This window comes from Amphiura filiformis, chromosome 11 (genome assembly GCF_039555335.1).
Source record: "Amphiura filiformis chromosome 11, Afil_fr2py, whole genome shotgun sequence".
NCBI lineage: Eukaryota > Metazoa > Echinodermata > Ophiuroidea > Amphilepidida > Amphiuridae > Amphiura > Amphiura filiformis.
In genome coordinates, this window is record NC_092638.1 from 63,321,889 (window position 1) to 63,339,899 (window position 18,011).

Sequence of the window (18,011 nt, forward strand, 5' to 3'; positions counted from 1 at the left end):
TGCTATGTGTCTTTAACTATTCAGACATGTCGGTGTGAAAAACACCTCAACAACAACACCTCAAGCAAAGTTGTTTCAAAAATTGTTTAAAAACACAAGCAATATAAATGTATCAAACACAAAGAAAAATGGATAGGTCTTACACGATACAAATGTATTTTGAAAAAGAATTATTGTGCATTTAAACCAACTTATCGTCCATGGGCAGAGAAAAACCTGCTATGTGTCTTTAACTATTCAGACATGTCGGTGTGAAAAAACACCTCAACAACAACACTAATATATAACAAAGAAAAATAAACATTATAGGTTATATTATAGAAAAGTTGTTTCAAAAATTGTTTAAAAACACAAGCAATATAAATGTATCAAACACAAAGAAAAATGGATAGGTCTTACACGATACAAATGCATTTTGAAAAATAATTATTGTGCATTTAAACCAACTTATCGTCCATGGGCAGGAAAAACCTGCTATGTGTCTTTGGCCCTTGAACATGTTTAAAACAAAACTGGGAATAGGTTACATAGGAGGTTTTGCTTTAAACATGTTTAGGGGCCAAAAACACATGCAAGGTTTTTCCTGCCAATGCATGTAACTGTTTCAAACTATTTTGTGAAAATGTATGAACAAACCGACTATAATGTAGCTTATATAAGTGAAGACCTGAGCGCAAGAAGACCGTAAGTCCACTTGGCCCCTCAACATGTATACACTAAAATTACGTATAACTTCGTATAGTTTGGTAATGTTTTATACATGTTCAGGAGCCAAAACAAATCTTTCACAACCTTTCATGATGTTTTCACCCTGGAACATGTATTAAATATTATAAAACCCTAAGAAACTATACGTAACTTTTTAGTGTATACATGTTAAGGGGCCAAGTGGACTTACGGTCTTCTTGCGCTCAGGTCTTCAAGTTCAGGAGTAGTCATGCTTATATAAGTTCAGGAGTACCCAGGGTAGTCATGTGCTTTCAACATGTACTTTCCCAGGGGCCAGTAGATGTATCAATACAGTAAAAACCAGACTATAGTGAAGGTTAAATAAGTTCAGGAGTAAAAGCCGTTTTTACCCAGGGTATAGTCATCATGTGCTTTCATCATGTACTTTCCCAGGCCAGTTCCCAAGTGTCAGTAGATCACAAAACAGCCAATCATTGGCACTGTGATTTGCACTACATACCTTATTTCCTCGAATAAATGCCCCCAAGGGCATTGCATTTTCCAAATGGGGGAAATTTACCCAGGGTAGTCATGTGCTTTCATCATGTACTTTCCCATGGGCAGTTCCCAAGTGTCAGTAGATCACAAAACAGCCAATTATTAGCACTTTGATATGCAATACAAAGTTCACCAATTTGGTGAAAGGAAGCGGTTAATTTACTCTATAGTTTTGACAGTGTTCAGTTTTCATACAATAAGAATCCAGAGAAAGCACTGTATTTACCACTGCTACTATAGATTCTCTCGTTACCGGCAAACTTAAGCCAAACTTGATCCCCAGTTTGCAAATTCAGAATTGCAGAGATGCTAGCTTGATCAAAGTCACTGCCGAATCCACCAGTGCACGGGCGTGAGCTGTGACAATTTTGTTTCCATTCATCACTAGGTTTATGTGTATATCACCAGGCTCAAATATACCAAGGGAACATGTGAACACGTAAGTCCCTGGGAAAACACAAACAAACTTGTTAGTTGCAAGATTGAAATGACCATTGATGTTTGCGGAAGTCTCTTGAAATGTGACCACATCACCGGTACTGCCACTTTGTATACTAGTTTTGATTGCAGTGAATGCAGATCTTCTACCTTGACCACATTCACCTTTCTGACCTTTTTCCCCATTTAATCCAGAAAATCCAGCCTCTCCAGTTATGCCTTTAATTCCCATGGGACCCACAGGTCCTATTGGTCCAGTCTCTCCAGGTACGCCTACCCCCTGCGAACCTTTGTCCCCTTTCTCTCCGCGTAGTCCCTGTGGACCAGATCCGTCTCCTTTTTCTCCTTTCATTGCGTCCCGTCCGTCCCGTCCTGGAAGACCATGCTGTCCAGCTGTCCCTGGGGTGCCCGGTATACCCCCTGGGCCATGACAGCAAGTATTACAATTATTTTGAGATTGACTTTGTTGACTTTGAGTGGATCCCAAAGATGAGATGATGGCAATTGCCAAGAATACAAAAGAAAGAATCATCTTCAAATCTGTGAAAGGGAAAAAAGAAATACTCAGTCTCAAAATTGTTTTCCAAATAACTTTTAACTTCTATCCTCTTTGAACTACAATTTTTGTTACTTCTACATTTGGAATTGTGTCAAATTTTACCAATTTGCTGGAGTCATCACATAATTTCCTTAAACTTTCATCTTTCAACAATACTTTATCAGTACCGGGTATTAGCCCAGGTTTGTGGAAATCATGTGAAAATGACTAGATATCCACTGTGAATATTAAAGGAATCGGCCATGGTGCCAAGTTTTTTTAAAGTCCCTCCTCAAATTGTTTGAGCTTCAGCTACATGGATAAATAAACTCTCTGTGTATGGCAAAATATTTGTTTTTCAAAATATAGAGGACACCCTGATGGTGGGGTGGGGGACTGGGGTGGGGGCAAAGTTATTATTTTCTTACTTTATACAAATAAACAGTAAACAGTAAAGTATGTGAAAATATATCCTATCTCATACCAAGTATAAAACAACCACAAATATAGATAAAGATTTACAATGAAAACAACAAGACTCTTCAGAATTGTAAATTTCACAAAATTGTACTGCTAAAATATCCTGTTTTTATGTTTTTTATGCCCTAATTTTTTTTGTGACATCATACAAAAAAATTTGAGTACAAAATTTCAATTAGCTTATGAAGAAGAGACATGACATTAGGGAAGTTTTTATTTTTTATTTTTATTTTTTCTAAATATGCCTTGGTTTTCGAAATATCGAGAAAAACATGTGCACAAAGCAAGTTTGTCACTCTGATCAGCAAAACATTGCACATAATGATGTATAATTTTGTTTAAAACAAATATTTTGAAAAAGTGAGAAATCCTTCCCTAGACTTTGATGTGCTCTAAACGATAGTGTAAAATAATTAACTTTTGCTTGCATATTTTATGAGTTATCTTATAAACTACTATAAACGTTTGCTAAATAATCACATGCGGGGTATTGTCCTGTGCATTTTGACACCTCAATCACTACCCGACAACACTCCTGAGAAAAGATATGAATGTTTAAGTACCAAGAGGTCGACAAATAAAAATGGCAAAGAAACCTATTCAATGGTTTTAAAGCTGATTCACTGAGATGCAGCGTGGCTGCTGTAAGGGAAGCCAATGGTGGACACACAAAGTACTGAAAGACTGGTAAAGAAAGAGATTAATCTCAAATGAAGTTGAAAGCAGCTAAATGATGCCTGAAATGTGCTCAGCAATTAAACAAAAATGTTATTTGCATGTTTGTTGTTTTTGTGTTCTTTTATGCTGAAAACTTGAATAAGCCTTTTGCAATCTTTATTTTTCGACCTCCGTTACTTAAACATTCATAACTTTTCTCAGGAGTGTCGAGGGTAGTGATTGAGGTGTCAAATGCGAGGATAATCCCCTGCATGCTAATATTTTGCAAAAGTACAAACTTAGTCGCTAGATTTTAATAGTGGGTAAATTTCCTAACCATGCACAAAGAAACCTTTTTTTGCATAGTGTATATAATTGTCATAAAAATTATGCAATGTTGTCAAAAGTGAACTCTGAGAAATTGATGTTTCAGTAAAAAAATGTCAAAATTATGCCCAAAACGTCCTTGTACTTTGAAAGACTTTCATGCTTGTTAAAGCTGTATCTGGTGCATGGTCTTTATTTGCATTTTTTACACCAATGAATCCAAGATATATGCTTTTAATTGTGCCGAAATTCAAAATAATTAAAAAATCTGGATGGTATTTTGACTGCAAATCTTTGCTTTGTTTACACTCATTTGCTGGTGTTAATGACAAACAAAATGCGATGGCTGTTTTGGACCTACACACAGGTTTGCGACACTGTTGTGGTGCGAATCGTGCGTGTAATCACAATATTTCGCATTTGCGCATTCCTGACTCACATTTCTCAATTTACTTCAGGTGTCTTGAGCCATGTGACTTTTTAGCATTCTAAAGAATGATTTTTAAAATTGATTTTTTTCTCATCTGAAAAAGTAGTAAATATAGTTCCTTAAGGGAAGGGGTATGAACATTTGGACAGTGTTTATTGTGGGACATGAAAGAACAGCAAACATATCGAATTGCATTCTGAATACGAAGAATGTCCTTCTGATATCAAATAATTTTGATTTTTTGAAATTCGCAATGTAATACACATTTTATGGCAAATGATTATAAATTGATATTTTTGATATTTAACAGTACTCGAAGTAAACTTTATAAATCTGATGATGTATACTTAAAGTGTATGTAGTTGGGATGAAAAGCCGATGATCAATTGAAAATATTGACCGGTCGTATTGAAGATATGGATTTTTTCCCCAAAAAACAAAAAAAAATAGGCCTTTTTGGGAAAAAATCCATATCTTCAATATGAAAGGTCAAAATTTTCAATTGATCGTCAGCTTTTCCTCCCAGCTACATACACTTTAAGAATATATCATTAGATTTATAAAATTTACTTCGAGGACTGTTATATATCAAAAATGTGAAAAATATCAAATTTTAATAATTTGTCATAAAATTTGTATTATATCGTGAATTTCAAAAATGAAAATTATTTGATATCAGAAAGACATTCTTCAGTATTCAGAATGCAATTGATATGTCTGATGTGCTCTCATGTCCCACAAAAATACTGTCGAAATGTTCAAAACGCTTCATTCCATATCCCTTAATATTATTTTGTAAATTAAATCTAATACTGGAACTAAAATTTGCAACTCACTCTGCTACGTTGCATCCGAAAACATCGGACTTCGTCAGGCATCTGATTGATGATGTTGTGCCGTCAGATGTGATGACGTCAGATGGTGAGGAATGTCTCATAACACCGGTTCCTATGCTTGTGACAACTGGAAGTGGAGTCCTAATGGCCGGCTCCTCCACTCTCTCCCATGTGGATTATCTGACTCCTCTCTCGAACCATCATCAATCATCATCATCTCACAACATCATCAATCAGATGCCTGATGAAGTCCGATGTTTCAGGACACAACGTAGGAAAGTGAGTTGCAAAGTTTAATTCCAGTATTATTATCAAAGACAGAGATAAAAAGAATTTATCGTGTCTGATATCACTGTCGATTACGATTCTTGATTGTTTAAGCTTGGTTAATTGAACGTAAAAGGAAGGCCGATTTATCTGGTGCCGATCGGAGAAAAGAAATAGCAGGAAATGCAACTTTTCTAGGCATTGTTGACATGGTGCCTTTGCGAAAGAAAGTTTCCTACTAAATACCTAACTTTTGAGATGGTTTGTATATTTGAAGGTGCAAAATTAACAATAAGGCACCCGGTTATACAGCCGTGTTCAGCAAGTCATCATCACAACACTTGTAAACAAACCGTGTTCAAGTTTGATTGACAGATGACGTCAGACGTGGTAAATTTTTATTTCTGTCTTTGATAATAGATTTAATTTACAAAATAATGTTTTGAAATTCCGGATGAAGAATCTACACCAATAGTTCCTTAATACTAATGCACTTACCTGTGTGTCACTCCAAGAAATATGAAAATCCAGAATAGACAAAATCAGCTCGGATTTTATGTCCTTGTACTGCAGCTAGAGAAGATGCTAGGAGTATGATGTGTTCACTGCCTTCAAGTGAAATGCAGTGATATCAAATATTATGCCTTTTAAAGTATCTCCTGCTCAAGGCATAAAGCCAAGATTTAGGAGACTGGTCTGAGTCACTAGTTCATTATTCAAAGTTATGCTCTATAGTATGTCAAATAAAAAGATAAATGATAATGTTTCTATGAGATGAGAGAAATTTTTGTCAGAATAATATTTGATGTTATTTTTGGACGAGGATGTGCGGCTCGAGCTTCCGAACCCTTAACCATGTCCAAGGGTAATTTTACCGATAATAGGGATCCATATCTAAGGATTTGAGCTTAAAAATAGTAAAAGCAACATGTTTTTCACATATAGCACAGAAAGTTTAAATAAATTTATTTATTTATATTTATTTATTACCCAAGTGCTTAAACTCCTTTGCCTGTTTTAGCTTGCTGTTGTTAATGGTGATGTCGATGTTTCTATGAGGTGAGAGAAAATCTAAATAAAATGTTTTATTTGATCAGAGAATGATGCAATTGTAAAACACTTACGGAGTTTTCTACCTCATCCACTTGGGAGAGAGTGGAGGAGCCGGCCATTATCCAAGGTTCAAGTTAAATTGCTCCAGTGGTTTGTATAGTAGAAGCAAAAAACGTTTATCTCAGTGGCCCATAGAAACATTAAACAAATTCCAGGGAAACCACCAAACTACTGTGTTTTTGTCTCGCCTGAACTTTGTTCAGGATGGGACTTAGTAATCACTATTTCTGTCTGCCCGTGAGTGTGGTGTGTGTGTGTGTGGGGTGTATCTGGAGATTCATAAGACCTACAGGGACGCTACTCAGTGGGAGGAAGGATATCCAACTGCGCTCTGTGATTTTATGTTTTTTGGTGAAAAATATGCAAATTAACATAGCTAATTTGCATAATTTATGTGAAAGTCAGCGTAAATTTATAGCGGAGTTTGTGGACAGACTATCTCAAGATCCATCGGGCGTATGGGAGCGAAACCTGGTGGCAGGATCGATACACAACTGCTGACCCCCTGATTAGTTTTTCCGTGAAAAGGATATGCATTTAGTTGTTAATTTGCATAATTTATGCGGGACCCTTCTACAAATATTGTTGGAAATGTGTTCAAATCAACCTTGTGGAGTTGTATCTGGGGATCTGTAAGAACCATAAGAGCTATGATGATGAAACTTGGTTAGGGGTAACATGACCAGAGGTCTCGACCTGATCGGATTTTCAGTGCAAAATATGGTAATTAAGTACCTAATTTGCATAATTTATGCATAACAACTAAAATACCTTGTGAACAGATTATCTGGAGATCCGTATGGGGTACAGTGACATAACTTGGTGGGGAGTAGCGGGGCCAGAAAATCTTGACCTGATTAAGTTTTCAGCATCATTTTGGGGTCATATGGGGTCATCCAAGGTCAAATCACCAGGTCATTTCGGGGTCACAAGGGGTCATCTGAGGTCCAATTGTCATTTGGGCATGAAACTTGGTGGGTACAGTCAACATTTAGAGCCAAATTTTTGGAAGGTCATTTGGGGGGTCAAGAGGGGTCATCTGAGGTCAAATTAGTAAAAACTTGGTGGGTACAGTCAACATTTAGAGTCAAATATTTTGGAAGGTTATTTCGGAGTCACCAGGGGTCAAATTAGTAAAAACTGTTGTATGGGCATGAAACTTGGTGGGTACAGTCAACATTTAGAGCCAAATTTTTAGATGGTCATTTCGGGGTCACCAGGGGTCATCCGAGGTCAAATTAGTAAAAACTGTCAGATGGGCATGAAACTTGATGGATACAGTCCCCATCTAGAGCCAAATTTTGATAAGGTCATTTCGGGGGAACCAGGCAGTGTTCGAAATAAGCACTTATCTTCTTATCCTCTTGTCCAAACATCATTGGGGACAACCATATTGAGCTATGTACTTATCCACTGGACAACCACTACATTTTACCTCTAAAATCATGATTTCTAAAATATAAATAAATAAATAAAACTTAACATTAACTTTTCATGTTTGATTGTAATTTGTATCCTTAAAAGAGAGATCTCTGGACCACTGCTAGCACATCATATTTTTCAGCATGTCCACATTGTCCAGTCCTGAATATCTTAAATTTTAAACCATTTCACTGAGTTACACAATGGTGCCAGTGCTTGAGATCTGCATGATCAGAATTGGTGAATTTTGAAGCTTGCACAGGTTTATCAATTTGTGGCTACAGATTTTCCAGTGCAAAAGATACTGAACAAATTTGATTTTTGCACTCAAAAATATGACACATTTTGGGGACAACCAAAATGTTTTGAGGACAAGCAGAATTTATACTTTATTTGTCCTGGGGATAACCTCCATACGGACACTGCCACCAGGGGTCATCTCAGGTCAAATTGTCATATGGGCATGAAACTTGGTGGATACAGTCAATATTTAGAGCCAATTTTTGGAAGGTCATTTCGGGGTCACCAGGGGTCATCTGAAGTCAAATTGTCATATGGGCATGAAACTTGGTGGGTACAGTCAACATTTAGAGCCAAATTTTTGGAAGGTCATTTTGGGGTCATTGGGGGTCATCTGAGGTCAAATTAGTAAAAACTGTTGTATGAGCATGAAACTTGGTAGGTATAATTAAAGACAAGGATAAAAAGAATTTATCGCGTCTGATGTCACTGTCAATTACAATCCTTGATTGGTTCACACAGGTTAATCAGCGCATAAAAGGAAGACCGATCTGGTGCTGATCGGAGAAAAGGAATAGCAGCAAATGGCGAAAAATTACGTACTTTTACAAGGCAAAAGCAGCTTTTCTAGGCATTGTGAACATGGTGCCTTCACCAAAGAAAGTTTCCTACTATCAAGACCTAACTTTTGAGATGGTTTGCATGTTTAATGGTGCAAAATTAACAATAAGGCGCCCGGTTGTACCGCCGCGTTCAGCAAGTCATCATCACGACACTTGTAAACAAACCGTTCTCAAATTTGATTGACAGATGACGTCGGACGCGATAAATTCTTTTTATCTTTGTCTTTCATTATACATTCAACTGTTGGAGTCAAATTTTTGGAAGGTCATTTCGGGGTCTACAGGGGTCATCTGAGGTCAAATTAGTAAAAATTGTTGTATGAGCATGAAACTTGGTAGGTACATTCAACAGTTAAAGCCAAATTTTTGGAAGGTCATTTCGGGGTCTACAGGGATCATATGAGGTCAAATTAGTAAAAACTGTTGTGGACATGAAACTTGGTGGATACAGTCCCCATTTAGAGCCAATTTTGAGAAGGTCATTTCAGGGTCACCAGGGGTCATCTCAGGTCAAATTGTCATATGGGCATGAAACTTGGTGGGTACAGTCAACATTTAGAGCCAAATCTTTTGAAGGTCATTTGGGGTCACCAGGGGGTCATCTGAGGTCAAATTAGTAGAAACTGTCACTAGGAAGGATTTGAAGGTTTGGGTGTGTAAATTTAAAAAACTGGGTGTGTAAATTTAAGATTTGTGTACAAAGTATAGGCCATGTGGACAAAAACTGGGTGTGTATTTACAAATTTGGGTGTGTAAAACACTCCCTACACAGCTTGCTGCCTAAGCCCTTGTTTTGGGGTCACCAGTGGTCATCTGAGGTCAAATTGTCATATGGGCCTGAAACTTGGTGGATACAGTCAACATTTAGAGCCAAATATTTTGGAAGGTCATTTCGGGGTCATCTTGGGTCATCTGAGGTAAAATTAGTAAAACTGTTGTATGAGCATGAAACTTGGTAGGTACATTCAATAGTTAGAGCCAAATTTTTGGAAGGTCATTTCAGGGTCTACATGAGTCACCTGAGGTTAAATTAATAAAAACTGTTGTGGGCATGAAGCTTGGTGGATACATCCCCATTTAGAGCCAAATTTTGGGAAGGCCATTTCAGGGTCACCAGGGGTCATCTCAGGTCAAATTGTCATATGGGCATGAAACTTGGTGGGTACAGTCAACATTTAAAGCCAAATTTTGGAAGGTCATTTTGGGGTCTACAGGGGTCAACTGAGGTCAAATTAGTAAAAACTGTTGTGGACATGAAACTTGGTGGATACAGTCCCCATTTAGAGCCAATTTTGAGAAGGTCATTTCAGGGTCACCAGGGGTCATCTCAGGTCAAATTGTCATATGGGTATAAAACTTGGTGGGTACAGTCAACATTTAGAGCCAAATTTTTGGAAGGTCATTTGGGATTAACCAGGGGTCATCTGAGGTCAAAATAGTAAAAACTGTCATATGGGCATTAAACTTTGTGGGTACAGTCAACATTTGAAGAGCATGAAGTTTGAAGTTTCCAAAACATGTTAAGTCCATAAACACATGTGTCTGATTTAGCTGTGAGATATTGCAATGGATTGTGAATAGTAATTTCAGTTGGATGCACCAATACAAAGCAAACCGTGGATGGATGCACAGTAATAATACTGTGTGAGGCCTTTGTTTCCCAAATGAGAACAATAGTCTGCATTGTTTTAGCAGCATTGTTGTGGTAAATAATGGCTTGTTGATGGTACAACTCGTTGTTGCTAAATGTCAAACTTGTCAAAGTAATTGTATCACACAAGTAAATGAGAACAATGGGTTGTAGACTTAACATGGTTTGGAAACAAGCTCGTCATTTAGAGCCAAATTTTTGGAAGTTCATTTTGGGGTCACCAGGGGTCATCTGAGGTCAAATTAGTAAAATCTGTCGTATGGGCATGAAACTTTGTGGGTACAGTCAACAGTTAGAGCCAAATTTTTGGATGATCATTTTGCGGTCACCAGGGGTCACCTGATGTCAAATTAGTAAAAACAGTCGCATGGGCATGAAAGTTATACCAATTTGAATAAAAAGAGAGCATTTCAAAAGTGACAAAATTTACATAGACTTGTCTCTCAAAACACCCTAATTATGAGCACGGCAAGTGAGTGTTGATCTGTCATGCTATAATGAGCTGGTTAGAAAAGCTGGTAGGAATCACCCTGAAGGAGGAAATAGCCCAAATTTGTCACTTTTGAAATGTTTTCTGTTCAATTCTGCATAACTTGGGGAAATAAAGTCGCATTGTTTCAAATGAGGTATCAAATTACGCAGAACAAAATTATCCATCTATTGATTACTTTATTTGGTAGTTTAGGTTGAGTGTCTATGTATATATGTAACTGCTTCAAACTACTTTGTAAAACTTTATGAGTAAACATACTATAATGTAGGTTAAGTTCCAGATTAGAATCCATATTTGCCTTCATCATGTACTTTCCCAGGGGCAGTTCTCAAGTGTCAGTAATCCTATCAATAGTAGTATAAATAGTATGTCAAAATATGTAACCATTTCAAACTTTTTTGTTAAAATTTATCAGCAAACTGCCTATAATGTAGGTTAAATAAGTTCAGCAGTAAAATCCATTATTACCCAGGGTAGACATGTGCTTTCATCATGTACTTTCCCAGGGGCAGTTTCCAAGTGTCATTAGTACACATTGCAGCCAAGCATTGGCATTGTGATATGCACTACATTACTTAAAAGTTCATCAACTTGGTAAAAGAAAGCTGTTAGTTTAATTTAGTTACTGGTATTCTGTCAGTGTTCAGTTTTCATAAAGCAAGAACCCAGAGAAAGAAGTATATCTCTTACTGCTACCAGCAACTCTCCTGCTGCTGCTGCTACCAAACATAAGCCAAACTTGATCCCCACTTTGCAAATTCAGAATTGCAGAGCTGCTAGTTGTATCAAAGTCATTACTAATTCCACCAGTACGGGTATGAACTCCCACAGTATGGTTTCCATTCAGCACTAGTTTTATGTAAATATCAGTAGGCTCATGGATACCGATTGTAAATGTGAACACATAGGTCCCTGGGATAACACAAGTAAACTTGCTGGTTGCAAGACTGAAATGACCATTGATGTTTGCGGAAGTTTCTTGAAATGTGACCACATCATTGGTGTTGCCAGTTTGTGCACTAGTTTTGATGGCAGTGAAAGCAGATCTTCTACCTTGACCACATTGACCTTTCTGTCCTTTTTGCCCAATTGTTCCAGCAGATCCAGCCTCTCCAGTTATGCCTTGAATTCCCATGGAACCCACAGGGCCCCTTGGTCCAGTCTTTCCAGGTACGCTTACCCCCTGTAAACCTTTGTCACCTTTCTCTCCTCTTATTCCCTGAGGTCCAGGAAGACCGATTTGTCCAAATCCATCATCTCCTTTGTCTCCTTTGATATTAATACCAGACTCGCCTTTGTCTCCTTTCCTTGCGTCCCGTCCGTCCCGTCCTGGAAGACCATGTTGTCCAGCTGTCCCTGGGGTGCCTGGTATACCCCCTGGGCCTTGACAGCAAGTATTACAGTTATTTTCAGGTTGACTTTGTTGACTTTGAGTGGATCCCAAAGATGAGATGATGGCAATTGCCAAGAAGACAACAGAAAGAATCATCTTCAGATCTGTGAAAGAGGAAAAAAAAATACATGTAGTCTTGAAAATTTTCTTCAAAATAATTTGTAACTCCTATTCACTTTAAAGTGAACCACATTTTTTGTTATTCTACATTAGGTATTGTGTCAAATTTTGTCAATTTGCTGGAGTAAGCATGTAATTTCCTTAATCTTTCATCTTTCGCCCTTCCCACCATCTTGGGTATTTCAACAATATTTCTTTATTAGCCAAGGTCCCAAGGTTATTCGAAATCATGTGAAAATAACTTGATATCCCCTGTGAATATTAAGTGCTGCCAAGATTTTTAAAAGGCCCTCCTCAAAGAGGTTGAGGATCAGCTACATGCATAAATAGACCTTTTTTAAAAGTTTTTTACTGTCATTGTCAAGTAGAACAACCGTGAGTTTGAGCACAGCAATTGGTGTAAAAGCCAAGCAGTGCATTGACATCACTAAGCAATTGAGTGCAAATTCAGCTTCACAGATTTCAATCAATTTGTCTTGAAAAGAGAATTCTTTCTTTGTCCAACGGACGCAAACTTTTAAAAATGTTTTTTTTTTCGTACAAAACTACTACAAGTACCTCTCATATTAGGACTGGATGCTTTAAAGCTATAATAATTAATGATTTAAAAAAAATTAAATTGGTACATTTATTCAAACCTGAATTTATTGGCATGTAATGTTTACACACGTTGCATCATATTATTGTAATTTACAACATTAAATCCCATAGAGTTCAATGTTTTAATCGGCCAGTGAGATGGAAAAACAGTGGCATGATTGACGGGAACTAAATATAATAAACATAATTTTTCACCAGGTTCGCTGTCGCAAATAAGTGACAGCTTATAGGTTTAAATTTCAACCAGCCTAATCATGAAGCTCCTGTGGCCGAGTGGTTAGGCACAGGTCTCATAAACTTGGAAGTCCTGGGTTCGATTCCCAGGTGGGATCACATAGCCAGTGAGCTTTCTTTCAGTTTAACTCATCGTTTCGGGGTAACATGTGTAGAAAACCTTCATGATAGTACTACTCTATTATTTTATCTTTTTTAATAAATAACAAATTAAAATTTGATAGAAATCATACAGTATAATGGTTAAGTTTGTCTGAGAACGATTAAAAAAATCAATACATTTTTCTCATGTGAAAAAGTAGCAAATATAGTTCCTTGATAACTATGTACTTACCTGTATATCACTCCAAGAAATATGAAAACCAAATTAGACCAAATCAGCTCAGATTTTATGTCCTTGTGTTGATTACTGCAGCTAGAGAAGATACAGGGAGTATGAAGTGTTCACTGCCTTGAAGTGAAATGCAGTGATATCAAATATTATGCCTTTTAAAGTGTCTCCTGCTCAGGGCATAAAGCCAAGATGTAGGAGACTGGGTCACTAGTTCACTATGCAAAGTTATGCTTTATAGTATGTCAAATAAAAAATTAAATGATAATAAATGTTTCTATGAGATCAGAGAAATCTTTGTCAGAATAATATTTGATGTTATTTTTGGACGGGGATGTGCGGCTCGAGCTTCTGAACCATTACCCATTTCCAAGGGTAATTTTTATCGAAAATAGGGACCGATATCTAAGGATTTGAGCTTGAAAATAGTAAAAGCAACATGTTTTTCTCACATAGCACAGAAAGTTTAAGGGATCTAGAATGAGCGTTTATTGCGTTTCGACAGAATTTTTTGAGGGACATGGGAGCACCTCAGACCTATCGAATTGCATTCTGAATACGAAGCATGTCTTTGTGATATCAAATAATTTTCATTTTTGAAAATCACAATATAATACAAATTTTATGACAAATTATAAAATTTAATATTTTTCAAATTTTTGATATATAACAGTCCTCGAAGTAAATTATATAAATCTAATGATATATTCTTAAAGTGTATGTAGTTGGGAGGAAAAGCCGACGGTCAATTGAAATTTTGACCTCTCATATTGAACATATGGATTTTTTTCCCAAAAAGACCTATTTTTTTTTTGTGTTTTGGGAGAAAAAAATCCATATCTCCAATACGAAAGGTCAAAATTTTCAATTGATCGTCGGCTTTTCATCCCACCTACATACACTTTAAGTATAAATCATCAGATTTTTAAAGTTTACTTTGAGTACTGTTAAATATCAAAAATATCAATTTTAATGATTTGCCATAAAATGTGTATTAAATCGCTTAATTTCAAAAAAATCAAAATTATTTGATATCAGAAGGACATTCTTCGTATTCAGAATGCAATTCGATATGTCTGATGTGCTCTAATGTCCCAAAATAAATACTGTCCAAGCGTTCATACCTCAGCCCTTAAAAGGGAGGACTACCCAAATGCTTAAACTCCTTTGCCTGTTTTAGCTTGCTGTTGTTAATGGGGATGTCAATTATGTTTCTATGAGATGAGAGAAATCTTTGTCAGAATTGATTTGGAATATTGTAGTCCCCTCTGGAATGGTACCTCAAAGCGCAACATCCAGAAAGTGGAAGGGGTCCAAAGAAGGGCAACTAAATTCATTTTAGATTATCCCGAGGCTGAGTACAAAGAAAAGGTTAACCGAGCTAACTCTTCTTCCATTAAGTTTTAGAAGAGCATATGTTGATCTTAATTAAGTCAGGGACCTTGTATGGAGGGACTGGAAACGGCTTCCACCCATTGTACCATGCGAGTTGCTGGTTTACAAATTATCCTCAGTTGAGCAAGCATGAATAATACGTTGATCAATAGACCCTGGTACGAATCCAAGCACAGTTACAACACAGCGTGTGGCTTGTCTTGTACATTGCGAAATGAGCCTATATGTTTGCCTATAATGACAGACTCTAGAAATGCCAACATAAATCTTCAAAGAACATCATCTTAAGAATTATTTCAGTATCGAAATCAGTAGGAATACCAAGCGTACGGTGTACACATTCCAGAAAAAATATAATTTTGTTTGTTCTAGCATTCTGTATCTCCACACAATTATCACATTTTGTCTTCAAAATCCTACGTAAATGATTTTCCATGCTACACAGAAATTGTGTTCGACAAAGGATAGACATTTTACACAATTTTACATAACTTAAAAAGATATTGGAATATTTGATGTTTTTTTTAATATTTAGTAGGGCAACATGAGTAAATAATAAAATTCAAACATAGCGCCCTCGGCGCAACTCGCATACAATCGAAGGTCGAAAAGATAATCTGATAACAATAGCTTGATAATAGCTATCAATAATCTGTTTCCAGTCCCTTTATACACGGTCCCTGATTAAGTGCAATCTGGGATTATATTGATGATTATGTAGTTTTAATGGTATTAACAAAGACCGTCCCACCACCAGATTTTCCTCTGATCCTTTGTTGCTGGTAAATCAGCTTTCTAAAACTGAGTGCCACAAGATGGGCTTTTTTCAGCGTATGGTGCCCATTTGGAACCAGCTCCCTAGTATTATCAGATCTACAAATTCTGTTGCTTCATTTAAGCAACAAGTTTTGGAGTTTTACCAGTCCAAACTTGTGTTTGCACTTGGACCTCTTTTTGTAATTGTCCAAATTGCAGGCATACATAACTTAACCGGCATTTTCCCCCTCCAATTTATTTTTCCCTTCCCTTCTTTTTGGATTTGGTGGGGCGGTCTTAGAGGTGCTTGGCACCTGTTCGCTCCAGCCGTTCACTAGACTTTTTAAAACAAATTTTCCCTTATCATGTTGGCACTTCACGATCGCTAAAATTTTCCAGTTGGCACTTCAAATAAACTAGTTGAGAAGGCCTGATTTAGATATTAATTTTTATTGTATCTCTAAACGTTATATTGATATAAAAGTATACATTTTCAGAAAGGAAATGATAGACTTATGATGCAAGGAATCCAACTAGCTTAACTAATATGGTGAAAGGATAACAGCTATATTTTCTTGAAATTGAAAGAGAATTAAGGGATCTGGAATGAGCCTTTTGAGCGTTTCGACAGTATTTTTTGTGGGACATGAGAGCACATCAGACATATCGAATTGCATTCTGAAAACGAAGAATGTCTTTCTGATGTCAAATAGTTTTCATTTTTTGAAATTCATGATATAATACAAATTTTATGACAAATTATTAAAATTTGATATTTTTCACATATTGATATATAACAGTCCTCAAAGTAAATTATATAAATCTAATGATATATTCTTAAAGTGTATGTAGCTGGGAGGAAAAGCCAATGATCAATTGAAAATTTTGACCTTTCATATTGAAGATATGGATTTTTTCCCAAAAAGACCTATTTTTTTTTTTTTTTTTTTTGGGAAAAAAATCCATATCTTCAATATGAAAGGTCAAAATTTTCAATTGATCGTTGGCTTTTCATCCCACCTACTTACACTTTAAGTATAAATCATCAGATTTATAAAGTTTACTTCGAGTACTGTTAAATATCAAAAAGATCAATTTTTAATCATTGTATTACATTGCGAATTTCAAAAAATCAAAATTATTTGATATCAGAAGTGACATTCTTCGTATTCAGAATGCAATTCGATATGTCTGATGTGCTCTAATGTCCCAGAATAAATACTGTCGAAACGTTCATACCCTACCCCTTACGGCAGCCTGGTCTCATTTAAGTCATTGATCAAAACTCACTTATTTCTGTAATTTTTGCTGCCATTGCTTTTAATATTTTTTAATTTTTTTGTTTTCTTTTCTCTTGCGCCTTGAATCCCTAGGCAAAGGCGCATATAAATACTTGTTGTTATGTCTTGTTATGTTATAATATACTTCACCATAGCAGGGCATAAGACATAGTAGGCAATTATGACTATAATCAAATTAAGTATTTCTTGGCCAAACTGGAACACTGTGAACGCTAGTGGCTCCGCGATAAACAAATGCGAATATAGCGCGGTACATAAGAAAGTATACACGCGCCTTACACTGCGTATACACTTAGTACACTACATGGACGCAACGCGCATGTTCCAGTTTGGCCAAGAAATACTTAATTTGATTATAGTTGAGATTGCCAGCTACATGTATGTGAAACAGCCAGTGCAGTGGTCAACATCAGGATTTTAATTTAGACATGTCGACATGATCAAAAATCATCTCCACAATAGCACTAATACACAACAAAGAAAAAGAAAAACAATGTTATAGGTTATTTTATAGCGAAATTGTCGCAAAAATGTTTAATAACACAAGCAATATAAATAATTTGTAAAAGCGGCATGAATTAAGACATCAATGTACTTTTCTGACTCTATGACTTTGTATTGGATCAAATTATTTCACAAGCATTTCAATTGATTGAGATTCACAAAACTAATTTTTCGAGTCACAAAACTAATTTGCTGCAAATTTATTATTTGTACTCTATTGCAAACCCCCCTTATCTTGCTTGCAGGTTAATAAATGCATATCACTTGTTGAAAGAGAAAGTGGACTCAAGAATGCATGTGTATTCAGATGTTGATGCATCAAAATCATGCACTGCAGGAAGTGCATTGGATGCATCAACATTCAGTGCAAATGCATTATTGTGTCCAATCGCTCAAGCAGAAAGTGATTTGCATGTATTAACTTATTTCATACATGACATAGAATTTCTGCAATTTCTGCTATTTTTAATAACAAACAAAATAATAAAAAATTTCAGAAAATTTGACCAATATCAATGCAACCATCTTCAAGAAAAATGAATCAATCCTTCAAGCCGAGAACACACAGCGCATAGTACACAAAATGTGAGTGAAGTATACTATACGAGGGGGTATCCAAAAGTTTTTGACATCAC

At 36.3% G+C, this 18,011-nt stretch overlaps 3 protein-coding genes across 3 annotated transcripts in view; 1 reads left to right on the plus strand and 2 right to left on the minus strand.

Moving 5' to 3' along the window:
• Positions 1-18,011, plus strand: part of LOC140163844 (uncharacterized) — an 84,119-nt gene that overhangs the window by 38,071 nt on the left and 28,037 nt on the right. The gene's annotated exons all lie outside the window — the stretch shown is intronic.
• LOC140165125 (complement C1q and tumor necrosis factor-related protein 9B-like) lies at positions 1,395-5,860 on the minus strand. The gene is given in 3 exon segments (XM_072188558.1): positions 1,395-1,556; positions 1,559-2,205; positions 5,699-5,860. Coding segments are annotated over 2 exon segments (606 nt in total). The 5' UTR covers positions 2,018-2,205; positions 5,699-5,860; the 3' UTR covers positions 1,395-1,409.
• LOC140165124 (uncharacterized) lies at positions 10,899-13,557 on the minus strand. The gene is made up of 2 exons (XM_072188557.1): positions 13,424-13,557; positions 10,899-12,239 (listed from the first exon to the last, which is right to left on the minus strand). Exon 2 carries the CDS (start codon positions 12,229-12,231, stop codon positions 11,386-11,388), a length of 846 nt encoding a protein of 281 aa, XP_072044658.1. The 5' UTR covers positions 12,232-12,239; positions 13,424-13,557; the 3' UTR covers positions 10,899-11,385.